Source organism: Sinocyclocheilus rhinocerous, unplaced genomic scaffold, assembly GCF_001515625.1.
Source record: "Sinocyclocheilus rhinocerous isolate Xijiao unplaced genomic scaffold, SAMN03320098_v1.1 scaffold256, whole genome shotgun sequence".
Taxonomy (NCBI): domain Eukaryota; kingdom Metazoa; phylum Chordata; class Actinopteri; order Cypriniformes; family Cyprinidae; genus Sinocyclocheilus; species Sinocyclocheilus rhinocerous.
The window spans coordinates 1,013,046-1,038,403 of record NW_015632036.1 but is presented as its reverse complement, the minus strand read 5'-3'; the positions used below and the strand labels follow the sequence as shown (position 1 = coordinate 1,038,403).

Here is a 25,358-nt window from a genome sequence, read left to right as displayed (position 1 = left end):
GAATGTTCTTGGTGGCATTTTATTAAGAATTTAGTCATAAACTGTCATATTGTAAGCAAATATGCATGCTTATGATTTATTAAATATGTAAATGTATTCTTTTTGAGGATGAACCCTTATCTATGAACCTTGTTTTTAAATATGACTGGTATAGCATATAGCCTAGTAATTATTTGTTCCACTGGTGGGTCGTGAGTTTATGCAGATGATAGATTTCATCTTGTAGAGCAGACAGTGACGTAATGTGTTGTGGGCTGTATCATGAGATTCAAAGTGGAGATAAACGAAATAGAGTTTATTTGATCCAGAATGCTGATGCGGAATCAGTTTGTATTTATATGATTTTCTTATATAAATACCTTTTATAATATTCTAAGCATAATAACCAGTGCTTTGATGTTGTATTTTGTGTGATTGATCATTTTACTCTTTAGAACAATTTTATTTTGCCCCAGATAATGTCTTCACAGATAAGACTAATGTTCGTCCACTTTCTCTATAGGATCTCTGTCGTCAGCGCATGGCGGTGCAGACATCAGAGCGTGGAGACCGATCAGAGGTGTTTCACCCATCGCACACGTCACGCATTAACAGCGTGTCCTCACAGTTTAGTGATGGGCCGATGCAGAGTCCCTCCACCCGCAGCAGCACATCTTCCTGGAGTGAAGAGCCTACCCAAACCAACATGGACATCTCCACTGGACACATGATACTGGTAAACAGTTTAATGTACTGTATGCTTATGTGAACTCAGGACAGAGACTATTAAACACAATGCCTTAAACTACTCACACTCTCCATACACAGCCTGTGTCATTGCAGTCATAATCAGTATGAACATAAATACACTTTATAGATATCCAAACACGTGCCTCTGCTTCTGTCCCTCTTTCTTTGTTTTTCCTTCACCTCTGTCTCACATCAGTCACTTATTTCAGATTTTGGGTTTGTTTTTGCTCTGAAAGAGACTGCAGGGCTCCATGGACACTGGCTTTTCTGACACAATGGATTGTTTTAATTCCGCCCCAACTTTTGTTTTATTCATGTCAGCACAGCTTCGACAGGAAAGACTGATAGGTGCCTGGTAGCGTTGTGTTCATTACCGAGCAGGGAATCTATCATACATCCAGCAGTGGAGCAAAAGACGGCCACTGAGTTGATTCATTTAGCGTATTGTGTTTTCCTGTAATGGATGTCCCTTACTGAGATTGTTTAAGGTTTTTTTTCAGCAGCTAATGAAACCATGTCCAATACCGAAACCATGTCAATGTTATGATGCATAAATGCGCATTGCACTCTGAACGGTGCAATAGTTATTACATGTAGTAGTTGATATTTACCAGTTTATCACCATCGGCCGATCAGCAGCGTGTCTTTTATTTTGACAGCACCCAGAGTTTTATTTAGATGCACAGAAGCTCCCATTCTTTGTCTTCGTTAATTTGCTGTATATATTTAACTGTCCAATTTAATAAATTATTAGACAGTAATGTTAAACAAAATAGTAAACAATAAAAAAATAGTAAAAATGTGGTAAAAAAAGGACTATTATTAGTCCTGCCGAACGCTATTATACTTGTATATCATCAGCATTCAATAAATATGCATTTATGTCATTTAAACAAGTCTTTGAGGATCTAATAAATGTTTACTATTTGGAGTTTACTTCCTTTTTAGTCATTTAAATATTTTTTTATTTGTAAAAATACTATAATAGTATTTCAGAATCAAGAAGTTGCTGTTTAAATTTTAAATCAGGTTAAACATTTCAGTTAAGTTTATAATCAAAAAAAAAATCCATGTTATTTTTAAAAATGTTTTCTTAATTTAGTAAATATTATGTGAAATAAATATAAGTTTAATTGCAGCATGTTTTAAATCTTTAAATTAAATAGTGTGATATCCTATATTGGCTTTATATCGACCATCGGCCACACTGCTCTCAACATCGGCCAAAAAAAAAATCAAAATTGGTCGATGTGCTACAGAAAACTTCAAAATCACATGTAGCGAATCAGCTCACGGGGAAATATGAATAATTAATCATAACTAGTTATAATCATTATTAGGGGTCTGTGACGATTTGTTAATCTAATGAAAAATTGTGTGTTTGATTGGTCCAGACGCTACACACATCTCTAAGCAATGACTGCAATACCAGCTAGTGCAATGTACTATCAGAGGTTACTGCTTGTACACTATCCATCTCTCAATGGGTGCAATCAAAGATGGGTTGTGATATAATAACTATTCTGATAGCGTAATCCTTCAGTATGTCAGGCTGCTATCAGGCATATGTTTTCATCCCTCCTCAAGGATAAGAGCAAAGCTAGAGAATGCATTCTCCATAGCCCAGTCTCATATGGAGCTGCCCAGATTTATAATGGCCCCCAGTTTTGCTGTCATATTTTGATTGACAATCCTACAGCTTTTTTCTTTGGTTTAATATATAGCCTACTATGCATTTGATTTCTCATGAAATCTCATGAAAATACAGCTAATTATTTAAATACAATATTACAGATGTTGTTTCTGTACATTTAAATGGGTCAGATATGCATGTCTTTTTGTGCATAAAATGTGAGGCTTAAATCAGATATTATGACGTATCATAGGTTTAATTGTATGCAAAAAATTAGTACGTCAAAAGAGTAGTATGTCCAAATTAGGGCTGAAACGATTCCTCGAATACCTCGAGTAACTCGAATACAAAAAATCGTCCATTTACTGTAACTACACACGGAACACCGTGTTTCCCCACGGACCATTATTACTGACGCACAACCCGATAAACGCTGGACCAGACCATAGACCATAGACTGTATAAAAACAGGGACCAGACTTTAAAAAAACAGCGCTGGACATATTTAAGACCGTAAATCAATATGGTGGCTAGTTATAATGTCCCTACATTAGCTATGTTTTGTGAAAGACTAAACGCGATTGTGCATAAAAATACCACAGAAAGAAAGTGTCAATATCACACGAAGAGTGCCAGTTTTCACCTCTAAAATCAGCATGATTACAAATGTGATTTTATTCAACAGTTCAATAAACAAGAAGGTAATATTATGAGACTTACGTTTTAGACACTTTTTATTACTATTATTTTGATTTATGCCTTAGTTTTAGTTTGTACTGTTTACATTTTTTAAAGTAATGTGAAATAGATTTTTGTATTTTTATTTATTTTATTTTTTATTGATATATTTGTATTTGCATTTTGAATGCAATTTGGCAATTAAATACATTAAATGGGTTTAGTTTTCACGGTTATTAATGTATGCAATTTCAGCAATAAAAATGTAAATTCGTCTTAAAAAAGAAAACAAATTAGTTGTTTCTTTTAAGAGATCTATCTTATTATCTCTTGCATATTTAGTATTGCTCTTTAATAAAGAAAAGTTACTTATCCGATTACTCGATTAATCGATGGAATAATCTGTAGAATACTCGATTACTAAAATAATCGATAGCTACAGCCCTAGTTCAAATACAAAGTATTCGAAAAGCAGTAGACGAAAGGTACCCAGATGACCTACTACTTATGGCGAGATTCTAAAGGGTGCATTCGATGGACACTTTATTATCCCATGAGGCCACAGGAGAGGATTTGTGATTGGCAGTGACACTACTGACACTGTAGGTCAGCATCACCAGAATTTGGTTCGTACTATATAGAACATACTTTTTTACTGGTTGCGTAGTAAGTCTGAGTAGTTCCTACTCAGACAGAATGCGATTTCGGACACACTGTGAGATTTAGCCGAGATATCTGACCTTTTTATTATATATAGCTACTGCGGGATCATGAAGAACTAATTCAGAACCTTGGACAGCGCCACAGTTCACTGCTGTTGCTCCACTGCACTCTGTGTTTATTATTCCACGTGCAGCATGGACATGGTGAAAGATAATGCGGGAGAGAGACAGGGTTTGGCTTTTTTTTTTTTTTTTGTGTAGAGCAACAAGTCCTTGACATGTTCAGTATTACATGTATGTGTGCATTTGAAAGCCGTCAATACCCTGTAGTATTTAGTGCTTATTTGACATTGCTTAAAGAAGAGGTGGGGTGATTTTTTTTTCAGTGTGAATGGAGAGAAAAGGGTCTGCTGTCTGTCAGGGAGAAGTACCTCAGTGATTAAATGGTTGGCTAGTTGCCAAATCCCTCTGTCTCTTATTAAATCACGCATCATCTTGCTAATAGAGGAGGTATTAGAGAAGGCAAATAGAGAGAGTTACTGTTACATATGGTCTCAGAAACACACACACACATAGGCAGATGCTCCATCAACCATCTGTAACATAAAAACAAGAAAAACTAAAGGAGAAAATAATGAAAAACTTCTGTCCAGAAGGTCAGATGTATGTTCAAGAAGAGCAAATTGTCCTCATAACAGCCATATGTGGCCACTTACAGTGGCCGTTTGTCCATTCATGGCATTCAGGCAGATGCAGAACTGGAGAAGTAAACTGATTGCTGGGTAATTTGATTCTCTTGTGATATGTAACTTGAAGGATGAGAACATTTTAAGCGTGAAAAAAAAGTGAAAAACACTTTTATAATGTTACAAAACATTTTTATTTCAAATAAGAAATGTGATCTTTCTATTCATCAAAGAATCCTATCCTGGTTTCCACAAAAATATTAAGCAGCACAATGATTTTAACATCGATAATAAGAAATGTTTCTTGAGCACCAAATCAGCATATTAGAGTGATTTATGATGGATCATGTGACACTGATGGCTGGAGTAATGACTGCTAAAAATTCAGCTTCACCAATACAGGAATAAATTATATTTTAAAATATGTTTGAATATAAAACAGTTATTTAAAATTGTAATATATTTTTTTTTTAATCTTACCGACCCCAAACCTAATACTGTAGCTGTTATGGAAAATTTGAGTAATAGCTGTGCTCTAAAATGATAGCAATGGTATTTGTGTCTTTAAACTAAAATGAAAGCCTTCTGACACCTAGATTTTCTTGGCCATTGGCCCCATTTTTTCTCCTCTTTAAGTTAATCTTATTACAGTGGCATTTAATCAAGTCTTTTCTCCTTCACCAAATCATTAATTCCATATGAACCATAATGTCTTTAATTAAGCGACTTGTCACACGGTTCATCATCTCTTAAAACAAGGTCTCACGCACACATGCCCACTGTTCAGAGGAGTGCAAAATGCTAGTCAAATAAGAAAAAATACATATAAGAAAATGTATATATAGCAGTGATATTGGTGTACATGAAGACATTGATGTACTATAAATTATATATTTAAAATGTTTTAAAAGGGCACTTTTGGCATGCAGGAACATTGTGTGTCAAAGCCCTCTGAGATTACGGATTTGCCAAGAGGATTCTTGACATTAGGTTATGAGTGTGTAATTTGTTTTCACACAATAAACTCATAAACACACATTCACATGCCCACATGCACAAGGTAAACCCCTTCTTGTGGGTTAACAATGGGAGGCCAGAAATAAGCAGCCAAAAAACAAGACACCAACCGCCAAACAACACTTACGCTCTTACACTCTGGCCAGCAACACAGTCCTCTCAGCGCTCTGTCTCTCTCTCTCTCTCTCTCTCTCTCTCTCTCTCTCTCTCTTTCTCTCTCTGTCTCTGTCTCTGTCTCTGTCTCTCCCTCCACTCCCCTTTGTCTCAGTTGAATTCAATTTGGGCTTCTTGGGAAGGCAGCTTAAGCGTAGACAATCTTATCAGCATTTGTGCAAGCAGTGAAAAGGAGTGATTGAAGCAGGCTGAAGAGGCACTGGCGTGCCCAGGCCTTTCAGGAGTCTTAATTGCATGTGTGATTGTCAGGACAAGCCCCCTCCCTGCAACCCCCCTTTCTCTACCTCTCTCTCTCTCTCTTCTCCTTTGTGGTGCATGTTTAGGATTACTGTCTACGATTCCTGTGCTGAGCGGGTTTGAGCTCTTGTCTGTCTGAAGGTGGATAGGTGAGTGATTGTATTGTTGGGAAGAAAGAAAGCACAGAAAGCGATAGGTTGGCCTTGGAGGTAAAGCTGGATTATAGCAGACGAATGGAAACTTGCTATGGAGCTTTTATACTCACCGGATTTTGGGTAGGGACAGAGACTTAATTCAAAAGCGTTTACACAGGAAGGCAAATGGCACATGAAATGCATAAGCACAAGAAATATGGTTCATGCTCTTGTTTGCATTGTATAAACAACAAATGTAACCCTGAGTTGAACTGAAATCCTCTGCTTTATATGTGCGTCACTCTTTTTTATGTTGTCTGGGCTGGAATGCTTTCCATCTTTGAGTTATGCATATTACAGGAAATATTTTATTTGCCATATCATCATTAGGACCTTTCAAGCAACTTTTGACTCTGTGTCTTTCTCCCATGTGCAGTCGTATATGGAGGATCACCTGCAGAATAAGGATCGTTTGGATAAGGAGTGGGAGGCTCTCTGTAGTTACCAGGCTGAGCCAGCAGCATGTGCGGTGGGTCAGGAGGAACAGAATGTCCAGCGCAACCGCCCACACGGCGTCCTTGTGTGTGAGTGCTTCGCAAATTGTATCTGCCTCGAGTGAATTTATATTTGTTTTCTTATGCACTATGCCGTATCTCTGCCTCTCTCTCTCTCTCTCTCTCTCTCTCTCTCTCTCTCTCTCTCTCTCTCTCTCTCTCTCTCTCTCCTCCTTTGTGGTGCGTGTTTAGGATTACTGTCTACGATTCCCGTGCTGAGCGGGTTTGGGCTCTTTTCTGTCTGAAGGTGGATAGGTGAGTGATTGTATTGTTGGATAGAAAGAAAGCACAGAAAGCGATAGGTTGGCCTTGGAGGTAAAGCTGGATTATAGCATACGAATGGAAACTTGCTATGGAGCTTTTTTACTCACCGGATTTAGGGGAGGGACAGAGACTTAATTCAAAAACGTTTACACGGAAAGGCAAATGGCACATGAAATGCATAAGCACAAGAAATATGGTTCATGCTCTTGTATACGTTGTATAAACAACAAATGTAACCCTGCATTGAACTGAAATCCTCTGCTATATATGTGCGTCATTCTTTTATATGTTGTCTGGGCTGGAATGCATGTTTTTTTTCATTGAGTTATGCATGTTACAGGAAATATTTTATTCGCTATAACATCATTAAGACCTTTCAAGCAACTTTTGTCTCTGTGTCTTTCTCCCATGTGCAGTCGTATATGGAGGATCACCTGCAGAATAAAGATCGTTTGGATAAGGAGTGGGAGGCTCTCTGTAGTTACCAGGCTGAGCCAGCAGCATGTGCGGTGGGTCAGGAGGAACAGAATGTCCAGCGCAACCGCCCACACGGCGTCCTTGTGTGTGAGTGCTTCGCAAATTGTATCTGCCTCGAGTGAATTTATATTTGTTTCTATGCCGTAGGACGGCAGCACAGCCTGTCACAGGCTAATATGTTCTGTTTTGATTAATTAAAAAGTCAGGGGCCTCTTCTAATCATACACTGATCAGAACTTTGTATCCTTTTCATTTTTATAAAAACGTGCATTCTCTACTAAAGGAGTGATCACATGTTTAAGAGAAGTGTATTATTGAATTGTTGATGCTCTAGTAGTTACGTCATCATCGGTCTGTCTGTCTCTGAATACTGTAGATGATCACTCCAGGGTCATCCTGAAGCCGGAGAATAACCAATCCAGATCTGATTACATCAACGCCAGTCCCATTGTAAGTAGCCACACTCGTTATTTACATATTTACGCATCATGTCCATTAATGGGAGTGAAAACACCTCTCACAGGTTGTTCACATTACTCTTTTTGAAATACAGTGTTTATGTCTGTTTGTGCCAATTGTTTGGACTATGCCAGGTCTATTTTAACCTCTCCTTTGAAATTGGAGGCTTGCTATTATATTTTATTTTATTTATTTACTCATAAACATGTTCCCCCTTTCTGCTTCCCTTCTTTACTCTGTGGATCAACACTGACCTTTCTCAGACTGTTAAATATGCTCTTTTATGTATATGTAGAAGCACAGACACTGAGAGACTGAGAAAACACAAAGAAAAAAAACCTCATGAAAGTAGGTTCAAATAGTCAGTCATTCATTTCTAGAACAAAAATAAACATGGCAAACATTATGAGCCAAAAGGAAGGCTTGTCTATCAATGTAAGCTTTTTGTGTGCGTAGCATAAGACACAGAGCACATGAATGCTTTAAAAACAAACGCTGTGATTTCATCTCTATCACAGACACAATCATTTTTGTTTTGGCCCCTTAATCAGTGCATACACATTATGTTAATCAGTATAATACCTGTGCAGCAATATCACACTGAGAAAGTCAAACTGATTTTTACATGCTGTTATTTTTGACTCCAACTCGTCAAAAGATGAAACAAAAGGCACAAGAGAGTCAGCCCTCCTTCCTCGAGCGTTTCGCGCTGAAGTCGGGGTTGGGTGCACTGATCTGCTGGTGCAGAGACAAATGCATGGAGGTGCGGTAATTAAAGCGCAGCAGGGATTTGGCAATGTGCGTTTCAAAAACTGTGATAATTATATCTGTCAATGTTTGTAGCTTCTTTCTCATTAGCTGCAAGAAAGAAAAAGGCCTCAAAGTAAATAATTTGTGATATTTTTCACAACCTCCTCACACCAACACCCTTTCTTTTGGATTTGGTGACTGTTTGGGGTTATGCTCTGGATCTGGAGTTATGTTCTGGATCTCTATTTCTCTATCTTTCAGTCATACAAACACAAAAAAGGTATGAGTAGTGCAGATAAAGCTTTTTGGATGATATTTAGAAACGCTTCATTCCTTTCAGTAATACTGACTAAATTAAACCAGGTGAACAATATTACATTCTTTGTTTTGTTCCATCAATCTTGACTCCTAATAATTTTGTTTCACTATAAATAATATTTCACATATCAAGTAATGTATCATGTGAACAAATCATACTTTGCCCTAATCTTCTTCTTTCTTTGATTTTTTTCCCTTACTGAGCATCAGAGGATGCTGAATTTACAGATAAACTGCTAAAAGTCTCTGATCTCTTAAAGTAATTAGACTTTAAGAGTATGATCATCTCTCTGAGTGTGAAATGACAAATCGACTATAATAACACCCTTTATAGAGAGCGGGTAGTCAAAAAACAGGTTCATATAGACTGCTGGCATTAGCCAGCTTGTGTATATATAATTGTTCTACGCTTAAATTGCTCTTGCCAACAATTAAGGTTGCGCAAAGCAATTATATCCATTTTCTGCCATGCTAATGGGTGTGCGTGTCATTCACTGTAACCATGGGGTTTGAATCTGTCTCTCTCATTCAGTGGTGTTTGATCTTTTTGTGAAGCTATTGAGAAATTAGTGCAGAAGTACTGAACCATGCAATTACTTTAGCAAAAGTTTTGAAAGGCTTTGTGATCGGCTTTTGTGCTTTAAAGTCATATGTGCTCCCAAACGCACTCACAAAGACAGACATGCACACTATCAGGCACACACTCACACAGACAGCTGTAGCATTTTATCGATGTGGTGAAATATTCATCAAATCAGAACTTTTTGAATGTGAAAAATGGCCACATTTATCAGAAGGACTATACTTTTTAAATGACCTTAGTTTGAAGCTTCAAGGACACACACATACACATACACATGAAAGAGCAGCAGAAATTCTAGAAGTGTTTGGAGCTTGTGTTACAGTCTCGTCCACTCTCTCCTTCCTTCATTTAATAAGCCCAGGTCTGACACCCTAACAAGACTGCATACCTTACCCCCTTACAGCAAACACGCTTTTGTTACAGCTCAAAATGAGCACATTCCAATCTGATGACAGCTTTCACTTCTTTTTGTAAGGAGGCATTTCATTTCAGGTCAGGAGGATGTTCTCTGGTAATGCATCCAGACCATAATATCTTTCCTCTAATGTGAGTGCGGACAGGATGTTGTAATCAGTGATTTATTTGTTATTTTATTTTTTTGCTTCTTTTTTTCTTTTAGTCCTGAAGAATAATGTGTTGATGTTCTTTGTGGACTAATGGTCAGAGCGAAAGACCAGATGCCATACATCAGACACAGATAATAAGAGCTAAATTCTGAATTGTGGTCATCACAGCTTGTAGACACGGATTAATAAATAAGAATTGATCAATAGCATGCCCCATTCTGACCATTCTCCTGTACTGCATAAATCAGTAATTGCCAATCGAGTTTACGTGTACCCAAAAATATATGTGTGACTTCTTGGTCTTGTTTTCCATCCACAGTAGATTCAAGATTAGATTTTTATTTGGCAAATACACAGTTACATACAGAATACAACCTGCAATGAAATGTAAATCTGATTTGCTCCAAAGACTGTGCATACAATATATAAAGATAAACAGAGAAAAAATAACGAAAAACAAAAGTAAACATGAAGCAAAGACAGTATACATCAAAACTGACAAAACAATAAAAAGTATCATTTTTTTTATGTTAATGTTATAATGTTAAATTAAATTTGTAATAATGCTAAATTAAATTCAGTATGATATTATTTAAAAAATAATATTAAGGTAATATGAAGTATTAGTATGAACAGAACAAAATGTTAAATCTAAGAATGTTCTTCATTTGGTAAAATCTAAATTAGTTGGTTTTATGCAAGTCAAAAACGAATCAATGTAAATACATGGGGTTATACAAAACTACATTTAAGGGTTAGATCAGGTAGAGACAGCTCCTTATGGTAACAATTAAAGATACCACTTTTAACAGTGAACACATTCTGGTTTGTGTCAGTGAAGAGATACTTGAGTCTTACTGATGGAAAAAAGGTTGAGAAACACTGACATAGTTTGACAGTTTGCAAACCTATTAGATTAAATAAGTTAAAAGAGGTAGATTGTCCCTTTGCTGCGGTTTAAAATCTACTGTTGCTTGTTATGGTTTTGCTGCTGATTAGCTGAAGTGCTGGTGAAGCTCTTGCCTGTTATTATTTAATCGTGGCTGGTGCATTAGGAATGTCATAGTCCATATCCATATCAAGGTTTTTTTTTTATTTCCATCATTAGCTTTTTTCCATCAGGACAGCTTTCACTCAGACAGACACACAATTACACGCAGACACCCTCCTCCAGCCACTGAGCTTCTCATCAATAAATGCGTTTGATTAGAGAGATGCCTTGCTTTACTCCCAGAGCCGGCTTTAATCAGAGGTATTAAAGAATGCACATGCTCAGAGAGGACATACAGGGGAGAGAGGATGAAGGGTGACTGGAGATGTTAGAACGATATAGAAATGGAAGAGAGAGTGGATGTGGAGTAGATAAAAATGAGACAGACAGGAGAGAGGGGTCGGGAGAGGGGAGTGGTCGTGAGAGAGACAACTCTGCTCTCATTAGTGACAGACCTCTGTGCCTTCTCCTTATTTGATTTGCTTTTCCTTTTTTTCTCTCTCAAGCTTTTTAACTCCATACAGAAATCGTGGACATTCTGTTTCTCTTGGCAGCAAGTTTGTTTACCCTTTCCCCAAAGATCGGAGCGGACCGAAGAAATGCTCAGAAAGCAAATAAATACGATAAATGAAACAGTGCAGTTTACATAGAGGCTTCATGTCAGAGGAGAGCACCATAGAAACTTGCATCCTTTCCAACATGCAGCTATATTGTTTTTGATCTTCTGTAGAGTAGATATATTATATCAACAGACTGCTAAGTGTTTCATTTTCAGTATTAATTGAAAATGTTTGTTTCATGAATATTCATGAAATATTTACTCTGTCTTTTCACTTTTAAGATGGACCATGACCCCCGAAACCCAGCCTATATCAGCGCTCAAGGTCCTCTTCCCTCCACAGTGGCAGACTTCTGGCAGGTAAGATACTCAGTGTTGTCCACGTCTAATCCATATGGATAAAACACAAGTGCAAGAATGAAAATGTTAGGTTTAGTAATGATTCATGATTCAAAACCACCATTCTGAGTAGATAGATCCTTTTTACCATTTTAGACTTAGGCAAACCCATTAGCAAGAATTGCTTTTGCGTTCATATTGGTTTCAGTATCTATCTGTAAAAGCAAATTGAGAACTTGAAATATATTGTGAAAGCATCTGTGCACCATATGAACTCTCAAATAAGGCAAAACTGGGCCTATTTTGGTAATGTTAAGGGCAAAAAGGACACTTTCCATCTGCACTCAGAAAGCTGCTTCACGAACATCACCATATTACCTTAATTAGGAGAGCCAAAGGTCCCATAAGGTTTGGGATTCCTCACTGCACAGTGTCAGTGCTGAAAATACAAGTGAGGATCTGGGGGCGTATTACAGAAAGTTTCTTATCTTAGGTCTTAACTTAAGATGTGATATGTTAAATTAGGATTTTTCAGAAATTCGTATTACAGAAGCAAATCTTAACTTGATTTGGGATTCTTATCCTATCTTACAAAATCGTATCTTATTTCTAGTTAGGAAATCAAGCTCGACAATCCACTCTCAGGTCTGTTACCAAGCAACCAACACTGCTGATGAGGTAAACAAAATAATAGAAGCTACTTCACTTTGAAAATCGCCTTTTGCAAAAAACCGTAAGGCATCAGTCTTTGAACTATAACCGTTAATGCTCCGTGACGCTTTGTTAGTCTCTGTAATGCTGGTTGCAGTTCCTGTGCTAACTGTAATATCATGTCTGTAATTACTTATAAGTGTTTTGTCATCAAAATGTAACACATCTTCAGGGTCCTCCAAGAGTCTTTCTACCATTAAACATCTCCGTTCTTCATTTTCAATTATTAATAAATGTAATACCATTATTGGACAGCGCAATTGTAAGCGTTTTTTCCGTTCGATTTCAGATCATTTTGAAGTTAGGACAGCTGTGGGGTTGTCCTAAAGTTAAGACAGTTTTTAGGATTTTTTGTCAAGTTAGGAGGTTTCTGTAATACCCACTTCCTATCTGTAGTTAAGATAAGAAAACACACTTAGGAAACGTTGTTCTGTAATAGCTTTTGTCCTAAATGTGGTCCTAACTGAAATTACCATGGTTACCAAACAGATAAGATAAGATTTTAAAGTTAGGATCTTTCTGTAATACGTCCGAGCTTTTTCTGCTTTGAATGAGAAAGTCTCTCACTATAATAGTTTTGATTATAACAAATAGATTTTAGTGCTTTAATTTGTTTGTTTGCATATTAGAATCAGTGTTAATTGCTCCGTTGATTTTAAGAAACACCTAAATGCTTTTTGCTGGCATGTGTAGGATGTTTTTAACTCAATTAATATTTTCCAACCAGCAGATAGCAGCAGCTTTCAACGTGTTTTCTCTTTGTTTCATGTTTGTGCTTTTGTGCTTGTTTTGTTGTTGTTGTTTTTTTTTTTTGAAGGTTTGATAAGTAGATGGTGTTACAGACAAACCATAATCTACATTTTAATAAATTGACTGTAGTAATGTGTCGCTGTCACTTGACCCTCTATAATCACAAAGCTGTGTTTACTAACAGATGTGGGTGTACACTAATTGATGTTATTGGTTGTTTGAATATGTAATTTTGTCAATTACTGGCAGAAAATTAATTATCTAAATTGATTTAATTCCATGCAGATGAATTATAGACAGTCAGACCAGTTCTGAATCCAAAAAAGGCCATTAAAAGTTCCATTTAAATTAAATCTGAGTACATTAATTCCTGTCAATTAACGTAGTGATGTCATTGTCTCTGTTTCTTCTCATTAATGAAAAGATGATTCATACCTATAAGTTTTCTCCTTAATAAAGGGCACGTATATACATGCATATGTACTTATATGTTAAGTGCAAACCTTTTCCTTCATTAGGCATGGCTTGAGGTTGTAAGACTTTCTCTAATTTGTCATTCACAAAAAAAAAAATAGAAACAGTGTTAATTAGTGATAAGCATTCATGTTGTTCACAGTTCTGAAGTCATTCATTAAAAATTTGCTGGTCTACATCCAAACTGAAACTAATGATTAAAGAGATTATTATAAAAATGTAGTTTAACAAAACTGAATATGACATATTGGTGTTTTAGGTCTTTTTAGATGTACTTCTCTGGAAACATTTATTTCCACTGAACTCCTAAAGACAAGTGATGATTCGCTTTAGGTCCACGTTACAACGTGATGTTTTAATATGAATGTCAGAATTGGAGATTTGTCCACGTCAGAAAAGATCGTTTTTGTTTTTATATCTTTGCATAATGTTTTGAAAAGTTTTCCTCAGATGGGGAAGGAACTTCTACATCTTTCAAGTTTTATTCACAGAATATTCAATTGTCGCTTTGTGCAATTTTTATTCAGAATTCTGACCAAGCACAGAGCACTCATTCCTGTTCTCTGCAGAGTTTTCAGAAGCATGTTTGTTGGTTTTGTTTGACCTTTTCTCCATATTGCACTGCAAAGCTCAAACTCAACAATATTTGACCACCTGGTCTGGAACATTAGTGCAAGCTCCTCCAATGACCTTCAGTTCCCACTCCTGTATTAAAGAATCAAGTGTTGTGATCTTTGTATATGTATTGTAAATTTTAAACTACACAAGAAATGTTTTTTTTTTATAATGCTGAATAACATCATTTGACTTTTAATGTATACAGTGAAAAGCATCTAAACACATTTCTGTCTTTATTCCTGTAGCTAATAATGTAAGCTAAAAAAAAGGATTAAATACTAAAGTCAATGAAAGCTACTTTGTATCGCCACCATTCTCTTATCATATAATCATGAATTTAAGACCTTTTATTTTTCAGCAATTTCATCTCCAGTGTTTTGTGAGATTAAAAATGATAACATATTCATAATGATAACTTTATATTGCTTTTTGAACCACTTTTACCATGGTGTAATGTCTCTACATTTCTCTGTTAATGACTCTGTGGGGACGTGTGGCACATGATTTTGATTATTTTATGAGCAGGATCATTGTATTTTATTGCTACCATAAAAGTCAGTGTTTTCCCTTATTTTCCTAATGGCCGCAGTGGGCCTTTCCATGATTGAAGGACACAGTAAAAGTGTGATTAGGGGAAATGGAGCAAGGCTGAGGAGGTTCCGTATACAAGGAAGGAGAAGGGGAGATCGAGAGATAAAGAGGTGGGCTGGAAGACTAAACTAAACCCGATTACAGTGACGAGTGGGGTTGAGTTATTAACCGATTATGTTTAAAGTGAGCTCTACTGAAAAGCTTAACTCTCTGAATCCAGTCTTTCCATAAAGGAGGGAAGTTTTTGTCTTGAGAATTTATTTTTGGCTGCCCTCCCCTGTCTATATTGTAACATTGATTTAGCATTTTCTGCTCTATTGTGTAGATGGTTTGGGAGAGTGGCTGTGTGGTTATTGTCATGATGACACCTCTTGCTGAAAACGGGATCAAACAGTGTCAACAGTATTGGCCTGATGAAGGCTCAGACCTCTACCACATATATGAGGTAAAGCTCCTGTGGACACGGTATTATTTCAGATTTTTAATATACCTTAACTAAATATAAAGACAATTGACCCTTTTCACAGACTGTGATGATGCGTTTCCACATTTATTAACCTTAAATTTAGCAATGTTTTTTATATATTATCTTAAAAAATATATATAATAATAATAATAATATATATATATGTAGATATATGTACGTTCATATAACACATATTCATATAGTTTGTTTTATATTACCTTGGCATTAAAATTCAGAAAACTATCAAACGCTGCAGTGTGAGTTTCTAATAAAAGTGAGTGAGTGACAGGGATTGACAGCAAATTTGACATCTCTCTCTCTTCTAACTACCGTAATTAATCTCAATGGGGGTTTTTTTCTCTCTCTCGTTTGGAAATTCTTAGAAATGCTATCGTGGATTTTTCCTTTTGCTGATGGAGTAAATGGGATCTCAAAAACATATTTGTTGTAGTTTCCATTTACCATTAGAGAAGTTTACCAACTATGACAACTTCTACTTCTGAGAGCCCTGGAAATGTGAAAAGGTTCCATAATTACCCTATTAGTTGTGCCAAAATAACAGTCTTTCCTACAAGCTTTGTCTGTGTTTGTTAGCACTATACATGCTGAATCTAAAAAATCTTAAATTCGATTTTGAACCTTGACAACTTCATGCCTATTATATTACTGGATGTTCCAGTGATAGTGTAAAATCACACTCTCCTTATGTTCTTGAAGGTAAATCTGGTCTCTGAGCATATCTGGTGTGATGATTTCCTGGTGCGCAGTTTCTACCTGAAGAACGTCCAGACTAATGAGACCCGCACAGTCACTCAGTTCCACTTCTTGTCCTGGATGGACCAGAATGTTCCAGAGTCAGCTAGAACCTTGCTGGACTTCCGCAGGTATGTGTCCAGCTGCTGTATGAATGCTTACCTATGCAGTTTTCGTCTTAATCAAGGTTTTGGCCAATGTACTTACTGTATTTTCCTAACAAGTTTTTGTTCATTTACCTTCAGCCTGTAGGTTTAGAAAGAACAGAGAGTATGTTTTTGAAGAAATAAAATCTAGCCCTTTAGTTCAAAGACTTTTTTGTATTCCAGATCCTTATATGTGTGCATGGTAGTCCCTACACAATAATCTCTATTAAATTAAACACTCCAATTGAATGTGAAATGTTCAGCAGTAAAACAGTAGTGAAAGGAAAGCCAACGGCAGTATATGCCTACCTCATTTTTCAGCTGCTGTGAGCGTTCTGAAGAAATGCAATAGGCCTCTGGGGTAAAACCTTAAAGAAATTTAACAACCCTGGCACAGGCGGATATATACCTGCAATAGGATGATCCATTTTGGTCTTCCAGTTTCTTTGTTCATGCTCAAGCAGAGTTAACCAATTTTAGCAGATGTTCTGCTGTGCTGTTACATTTAGTTTATTAATCCCACTACTTCACCACAGAATGTAGGGAAATTATGTTGGCATGTTACATTTCAGACTGTCTGCTTTGTACTTTTAGAGCTTTATGTGTAATCTTTTGGAGAATTTCCTGTTGTTGACTCAGAGCTCTGTGCCGCTCACTCTGATTTGCTTACATTCATGAATTATGGTATATCCATCATTTATGTAACCATTTTACAGATAGAGGAGAGCAGTATGCTTTCGGTTTCAAATGGTTCTCCTTATAGCTACTATACACAGTGTATTCTTTGGGCAATTGTCTTATTTTTTGTATGTGAAGGTGAATTAAGAGTTACCTGTCATATGAGATTAAAATGTATGTGCTGACATTTCTAAAGCGTCAGATTTTGAGTGCTGATTCTGTTGTTGGAATCATGGGGAGACTGTTGGATCATGCACAAAGCATTTAGATCTTGAATGCTGATGCTGGATCTTGTGCCCTGATAAATAATAGGGTGATAAATGTGCCCTGATAAATGAATAGGGTGGGTCTGATCTGCTATCAGCAGTCTCGCTGATGATTGACATATTATCCTTGATTCTGACTTATCACTCCCATTCTGAGACCCAAAGTGTTCTGAATATTCTTTTCACTGTAGAAAAAAAAATCTCCCAAAGTTTCAATGACACCTTGAGCATTGAGGCTTTGGTGAGATGGTTTTAACCCTGGTGCTTCTCTCTGACTTGCTCTGGTTTCTGTTGCCATTCTGAATATCTCCCTAAAGGCCTGTGACACAGTCTTGTCTCATACACTTCCATGACTCACACAGAATCTGTCAAACGCTGCTCACTCACCTCGCTTGTTTTTTCATTGGCCAGCTAATTAGCGGTTGCCAGTGTCATTTTTGTGATGTTGCAGCTAGTTATATGAGCCCAGTTGCATAGTCACAAAAGTGATCATTGGAAACTGTATCTCCTCTTCCAGGCCCTTGATTTTTCCTTGCCTCCCCACCTGTATCTCAAACTCACCAGATGTCCCTGTTTCTCGCACTCACCCACCCTTTTTCTCTGCCCCTCTGTTTACCCAAAAACACACGCTGCTGCCCCAAAGCATGATGGTCCCCTCTGCACTCTTTCAGATCTGCCCCATCTTAAAGAAAACTGATAGTTGCAAAGAAGCAAATATTTAAAGCGCTTTTATTACACATTTCTTGTGGAGGAAACATCAGACTTTATTTTATATTTATTTCAAGGTCCAAAATGAATTTTTTATTAAAACCATTTATTTCCCTCATGCTTTTTAAAAAAATGAATATTACAATCAAGGAATGTTTCACATTTGTGTTGCTAAAAGAAAAATAAAACTTTAGGCATCCGTCTCATGGTAATTTTTCCACAGAATTAAAAGTCTGTAGATGATATGTGAGTAATGAGATTTTTTTTTCTTTAATAGTTTTTGTTGTAAGCGAAACAATATGAGTTAACACAGTAGGTTTCCATGGCAACAGCACCTATGTGCCTTAAATTTTTGCAAGACCTTATGGTTTTGAAGGCATTATAATTGTGCAAGGTTAATGTGTTTTGGATGACACCTAACCACACATCATTTACTTAATGACTTGTCACAATGTGGTGGATTTAACAACCTCTCCATTTGTTTTATTTGTTTGACATTGACCTTTTGGTTTATTATGATTTTGATAGACACGTTAGAAAGTCCTCTGGTTTGACAGTAACGTGTTTGATATTAAGCAATGTCATATGTTTATATGTGCTCATATTTATAAGAGTTTCTAAAATGGCAATTGAATAAGTTCGTGATCTACTTATTTGCACTTCCAATATTAATGACCTCTTTTTTTCTGTCATTACAGAAAGGTTAACAAGTGCTACCGGGGCAGATCTTGTCCAATAATTGTTCATTGCAGGCAAGTACAACAATAATATAAAAAATGCATTTATAAGCTAGTTGCATCAGTCTAAAATACTATGACACTATACTAATACTAATGTGTGTGTGTGTCTAAATTATCAGTGATCTTAATTATCTCTCAGATTCTGGTAGAAAAGATCCACTGGTAAAATAAATGGAGTATTCAGTGAATATCTACATGGCTGATGGATGGCCTTTACGCTCAGTGTGAATCTGAGGAATGTGAGAGTCTGTATATACTAAAATAGTGGCCAAATGATCTTTAACACCAGGGGTTAATGACCAACATGTTGTGCATTGTGGGGAAGACATGCTTCACAGCTGTCATGCATATTTGAATAATTCAGAATGATATCAGGGGAGTGGGAAGAGTTTCCCTAAAGAGTTCTCATTTCCCAAACCTCCCACTTGAATGTGTTTTGTGTGTGTGTGTGTGCTTAATCCTGAGCAACCTCAGAAAGTGGCATACACACACATTTATTCAGTAATACACTCATAATATTCAGCTGCATGTCTTGAAAAGTAACCTTGATTTCAAATCAGAATGCAGTTTACCATCCAACTGCGTCTGAGTTTGGCTGGTTCTCGCAATTTAGTAGATTGCGCAGAAGGTAAAACAAGTTTAAAATGCTTTTGCAAGTCACTTCAAATTCCCACTGTGTTCAGACGCTTTGTTTTTGCTCTTAAAAGAGCTGTGTTGTGTTATTTCATTTTTTTTGCAAATACAGTTTAGTTCTGCAAAGAACAGGAGAACCAGACAGCAGACGTCTTTGACAGAATTATTGTGAATGCTGAAGGATGATGCAACAGCAAACAATGCAGCTGAAACACAACTGAGAAACGAACGCTTTGTTTTTGTTTCAGCAGGCACACTTGAATGTTCATTCAGACAGGTCTGGTCTTTTCTCAGAAGTGATAACGAGTTTCTGTCTTCATTTGCAGCGATGGCGCTGGAAGGAGTGGAACTTACATCCTGATTGACATGGTTCTAAATAAAATGGCCAAAGGTAAGAGCACACGGCACAGATGAGGAGGTGCTGTCATAACACACAACGTTTCGCACAAGGAAGGTCTCGTCGTGCATTAGGGGATGATTGAGGTATTTAATGAATGGCCAAGGTTCTCAAAAGGCTAATGTGAATAAAAGTGCATGAAAACGTGAAGGACAGAGAAAGCGTGTATGTGATTTTTGCGGCTCGTGTCATACCGCATGTCTCCTTGTGTTTGCAACTGTGAGGGTTTTAGCTTGGCTTCTACAGTCGACTTTTTCACATGCAAATATTAAACATTCAGTGCTACATAGAGTTTAACAAGTCATGTGAATCCAGCCATGGAGACAGAAGGTGCCTTCATAACCTGTCCAATCATTTCTCCATACTTCCTGACCCCATCTGGTGTGGTCACCCATGCATTTGCCTCCCCCCATCCTTCTCTATTCTGGTCACCAGTCCATCCCTACTCCTGACCCGACCATGGTCCGTAGCGTTTTCCATAATGAGGAATCAAAGGCCAGATGCAAGGGAGAGTGTCTCCGCATTTGTGCCTCTTTCCCATGCTGTCAGGGGCCTGGAGCCTTGGTGGCCCCCTCCATCTCCCTTTTGTCTGCCCTCTGGGAAGGAGGAGGGGCTCCCAGGTTGCCCACTTTTCAGTGCTCACTTGTGTGATCAAAGCCCCAGAAAGTCCTAAACAACAGAAATCTCCCTCTTCCATTCCCCTTTTCAATCTCCTGTTCTTCATGTCTTCCTCCTCTCTCTCTCGCTCCCTTTTTTCTCAAACACCCCGTCGTATTTTTCTTTCGGTTTTCTTCATCTCTAGGAATGAATTGTAAATTAGTGAAGAATGCTGTTTTAATTCCAAAGCCTTTTCTTGTTAGATGCCCCCTCCTTTGCTCGCTCTCTGTCTTTCCCCCTAAACTTCGGAATCTTGCACTTCTTAAGACATGAAAGTGTTGGAGCACTTTTGAGGCTGGAACCCCAGCTGCACTCGCTCCCTTTCAGAAAGCATCTATAAGGATTCCCGCTTTTTTCTTTCCTTTGCCCTCAAACTCTCTCGCTCTCTCTCTCTATCAATCTGTGCAGAAGGGAGGGGGGTAGTCTTTCTTTTCTTTTTGAAGAATGAATGAATGAATGAGAAATAAGGCCTTGTTAGACCTCGACTGCTCTCCGCTCATTTATGTGGAGAAATAACAATGGACCTGTAGAAAAAGTAATTCAAGCTAAAGGTGAAAGGGGGATTTCTCCTAATCAGCCTTTTCATTCTTACTGCCATGTGAAAAATTTAATATTCACTTTACAGTTTTGGTTCAGAAAGTAGTGCAGATGTAAATTTGTATTGACAAAAACAACAGCTCTATGAGTGCAGCCTTATGTAAACTGTGTGCAGGTTCAGTATCTGTGTTTTCATGAGCTCTACTGGTATTAACCACTGTCTCAGAATCTCTTATTTTAGGTGATTATTCATGGTAGAATTAAAATTATCTACAGGTCTTGGCTAAATCTGCCGAATATAAACTAAGTATAAAAGACTGTAAAAACAGGTGACCTGCAAAATCTAAATGAATGGCTTTATTCAAGTAAAAAAATATTTTGTAATATAACTGAATCAATCTGACTAGGTTGTTACACCAAGAAAATCAGATTCAGATTGTCAGATTGGGTAGAAAAAACTCAAAGCACCTCACATTTTCTGTGCTTTTTTAGGCATGTACAATTACTGTTTTTATAGATTAGATTTTTATCACTGCTATTATTGTATTTATTTATTTTTTTAAAGTGACTTATTTTCTTCTAGAATAAGCCATGAAGTTATTAACTAAAACAAGGCTAGCTAAAAACAAGGTAGAGACACAGTCTATAAGCTTTGTCCAACATTGTAAAGGGAATGTAATTCCACAGAAAAAGCAGGCGCTAAAGAGAGAGTGCAAGATGATCTATGGCTATGGAGTACTTTGAACTCATGTTATGTGGCTCTGTTGCAGGTGCTAAGGAGATTGATATTGCTGCTACCCTGGAGCACCTGAGGGACCAGAGATCAGGCATGGTACAGACCAAGGTAAGACACCATGTAAAACTCTGCTTGAACGGTGTGGAAGTCTGAGATGATGGGCAGGTATTTAGGGTCTCTGTTAAAGATTAAACAAATCTTTAAAAACACTAATTGTTTTAAATTTAGAAATTAAAGATTGCTTCTGTGAGAAAACTAAATCTAATCTTAAAATCTAAATGCAGGCTTTTTTCTGTAGCACTGCTGTTATTGCTTTGAAATGTTCTCTCATGGATATGTCTGTTCAAGGCAGATTAATCCTTGTATTTGGTGCATTTTTAGCATTTTAACAATAATTCCATATTAATGGCAATATTATTATTCAGTTTAATACAGTGATAAGTTCATCATCAGAAGGGAAAGTTCAGTCAGCTGCCCTTTAAGCGACTGAGTATAAGTGCAATTCCACCTGCACACATCGTCCCGAGACGTCCTGTACAATACGACCCTAACCACACTGCTACAATTAACATCGATTTGTAATCTAAAACCACATAGTCAATAAAGTACCAAAAGCCAGGCTCAGAAAATTAACTTGTAATTGATCACTTCCTCCATGACCAATATGTCGTGTTGATGCCGCAAGCAACAATGTTTTGAACATCAGCCAGAAGGGCCTAGAGAGTCTGATACAAGATCTATTTTTTTAATAAACTATGCTAAAGAAACATATATTTAGCATTCTACTGTTTGGAGATAACAAGATGAGCAAATGACAGTCCCCTCCTCAGAGCCACACTGAATTACATTAGCTGCTGTTTATAAAAGATAAAGACCTGACTACCTGGTTAGCCACTGTAAACTGAGATATTGAGCCTCCATGGATTATGTTGAAAAGATGCCAATCTATTCAGAGAATAATGAAAATAGTGAATATATAAGAGGTATTATAAAAGTAGTAAATAACAGTAGAATATTAGCTTCCTCTGTGTTAGGTTATTTTTATACATTTTTCATATATTCAGGTTAGTGAATACATTTTGTTGGAGCAATCAACCTATTTTACAGAATAATCAGCTATTCATTTTTTTGTTCATTTATCATGGTGTGCAACAAATTCCTAATATTTGAGTCGTTTCCTCAGCCAACAGTAAATTTAATGGTTTCTAAAGTAACTGCAAGTTTACAAAATGTACCAACAACTGTCAGAATGAAAAAGATGTTTTTAAAAAGTCATGATGGAAAAAATGACTGCTATTATTTCCTGAGCAAGTCCTCGTCTTCCTTATCAGTTCCTAGTCACATTGTAGTTAGCCTGTGACTGTAGCTTTCTAACTCTGTGATGTAATGCCTGACTCACCAATAAGGATGTTTGGATCTTTCTGTTTTGTTTCCACTTATTTATGAGCAAAATATTATTAGTGTTACTAATATAATTATAATCATGTCATTTAAATGAATGAGAAATCCTTTTTAATCACTTTTAAATTAACCATGAAACTTTTCATTAGAAAAAATTTATATATTTAAAGGGGTCATATGATGTTGCTAAAAAGAACATTATTTTGTGTATTTAGTGTAATGAAATTTACTTTTATGCGGTTTAAGGTTCGTCTTAACTTTTATAAAGAATATCTCTTTGGGTTTGAGACTTTAATCTTTGCAACTTTAGGGATCTTATCTATTCATGAACAGCTTGTAACACTCCAAAGAGAAAGGAAAACTTGAATCGCATCATATGACCCCTTTAAGTATTTACCTTAACCTAACAGGTTGCTCTCAAGCTCTGTTGTTTGTTAGTTCTGCCAGTTTCTGGATTGTACAGTACAGTATTTGTGATTTTACTGTTCTGGCCTGCTCAGTTAGTATTTCAGCTCTGTGTTGCTCCAAAAAGCAACATATGTCCAAAGGATGTCCCCTCGCCCTGCACGTTTAGAACACTCTCAAAGCAGGTACTCGTGTGTTAAATTGGTTTGCCTCCTAAAATCCATTCTACCCTCTCCATTCCTGGCCCAGAATAGGAATGTTTTGTGCATTAGCAGCTCCATGAGCTCTCCGGCTTTTGTTTACCTTGGAAGAGAAGCTCATAAACAGCTTGACTGGTCAGATAAATATCCACAGCCATACTTCATCATGTCTGGAGAACATTGAGGCATTAATGTGACACCATCTAGTGGCAAAATGGTCACATTTACACTTTTACTCCACAGTCGCCTTTTTTCTTCCAAATCGCCTTGCATATGACAGTGAATGATAATTGTGAAAATGATCGAGACCTTCTCATGCATTTATGGTCATTTGTATGCATTAGGTGGTCTATGTCTCCAGCACAAGCTATTACCGCTACAAAGTAAAATGATAAAATAGTATATTTATTCAAGCTGTTTCGTTTTTGTACTGACATCAAAACCTTTACCTTCACTTACTACATACTACATTATTTGAGAGACTAATTTATGTTTTGTTCAAAATACAGAAAAGTGCATGTTAAGTTAATTCAAGAGGGATTTTTATCCGTTTCTTGTTTTGTGAAGCTTTGCATCTGACTCAACGCCCACTTTAGCTTGGTTTATTCCATGGCCTGCAGTGGGAGGCTTTGGTTTCAAACGTTAGTTTTGAGGGTCGCTCTTCAGACAATGATCGATCTTCACAGGGTGCCCCTCAGGGAAGAGACAGAGTTTGAGTCATAGTTTGAACAGAGCACATTGAGTCACACATTCTCTGCAGCTTTAAATACACACATCTACACAAGGAGTACACACACATTTTGTATGTACTTTCCAGCAACTTATTACGTCTTCTTCTGACTGCTTTTTTTATGATTCTCTTTAGGTCCATTTTTCCTTTATTCCGCAAGATATATCACATATGCCTTTGTGCTTAGTGTAAAATGTTGGTGTTTTTCAAGTACTTGGCTGAGTTTCTTCCACTTTCTCTTCTTCTGTCTTCAGGAACAGTTTGAGTTTGCATTGACTGCTGTAGCAGAAGAGGTGAACGCCATCCTGAAAGCTCTGCCTCAGTGAAGGAAACTTTCACAAACACTTCCAACCTGTCTTCTTCCTCTCTTTTCTGTGTAACCTGGATACTTATGAAAATTGACACAATTTTAAGCTCTATCCAAACTCAGACGCATTGTATTGCGCAAGACATTTCTTTGTACTAAGTGTGTGTAAAATTCTATAGCATTGAAATAATTGTTTAGAACGATATTCAACTAGCCAACTAGGCATGCAGTCATAGATTGTCTTTGCTGCTCGGATTGGTGTTTACATACACACTAGTTGTGCATATGAAATATCTGAAGTATATGTGTTTGTGTGAAGCAGATGTGATCTTAGCGGTGTTGTATTACACTGTATTAGTTCACTGCAGTTATGTTCTCATACAGTGACTTCATGTGACTACACTTAAAGTTATGGATGAGCAATACTAATGCGACAATGAGAAATACTACAGTATATTAGAGTTCTGCAGTTGTGATCTCCTTAGCATCAACTTTCATTGTTGTGATATATTGTTTCTAGATCAACTAATAAACAGATTGTATTACATATAGATAAATTAATTATACATACAGAATGAACCATGTGATTAAAAATGGTCTGCCAAAATGTAATTGTACATATTATTTTTGTGTGTGCGATATAA

General features: G+C 36.9%; 1 protein-coding gene across 1 annotated transcript in view; it reads left to right on the top strand.

Moving 5' to 3' along the window:
• Positions 1-25,358, top strand: part of LOC107742146 (receptor-type tyrosine-protein phosphatase N2-like) — a 68,583-nt gene extending 43,225 nt beyond the window's left edge. The window contains exons 4-13 of the mRNA XM_016555045.1: positions 503-715; positions 6,387-6,534; positions 7,622-7,695; positions 11,754-11,831; positions 15,280-15,399; positions 16,138-16,304; positions 18,670-18,723; positions 19,671-19,735; positions 21,706-21,779; positions 24,662-25,358. Coding sequence (XP_016410531.1) covers positions 503-715; positions 6,387-6,534; positions 7,622-7,695; positions 11,754-11,831; positions 15,280-15,399; positions 16,138-16,304; positions 18,670-18,723; positions 19,671-19,735; positions 21,706-21,779; positions 24,662-24,733 — 1,065 coding nt within the window. The 3' untranslated portion in view covers positions 24,734-25,358. The remainder of the gene's footprint in view (positions 1-502; positions 716-6,386; positions 6,535-7,621; positions 7,696-11,753; positions 11,832-15,279; positions 15,400-16,137; positions 16,305-18,669; positions 18,724-19,670; positions 19,736-21,705; positions 21,780-24,661) is intronic.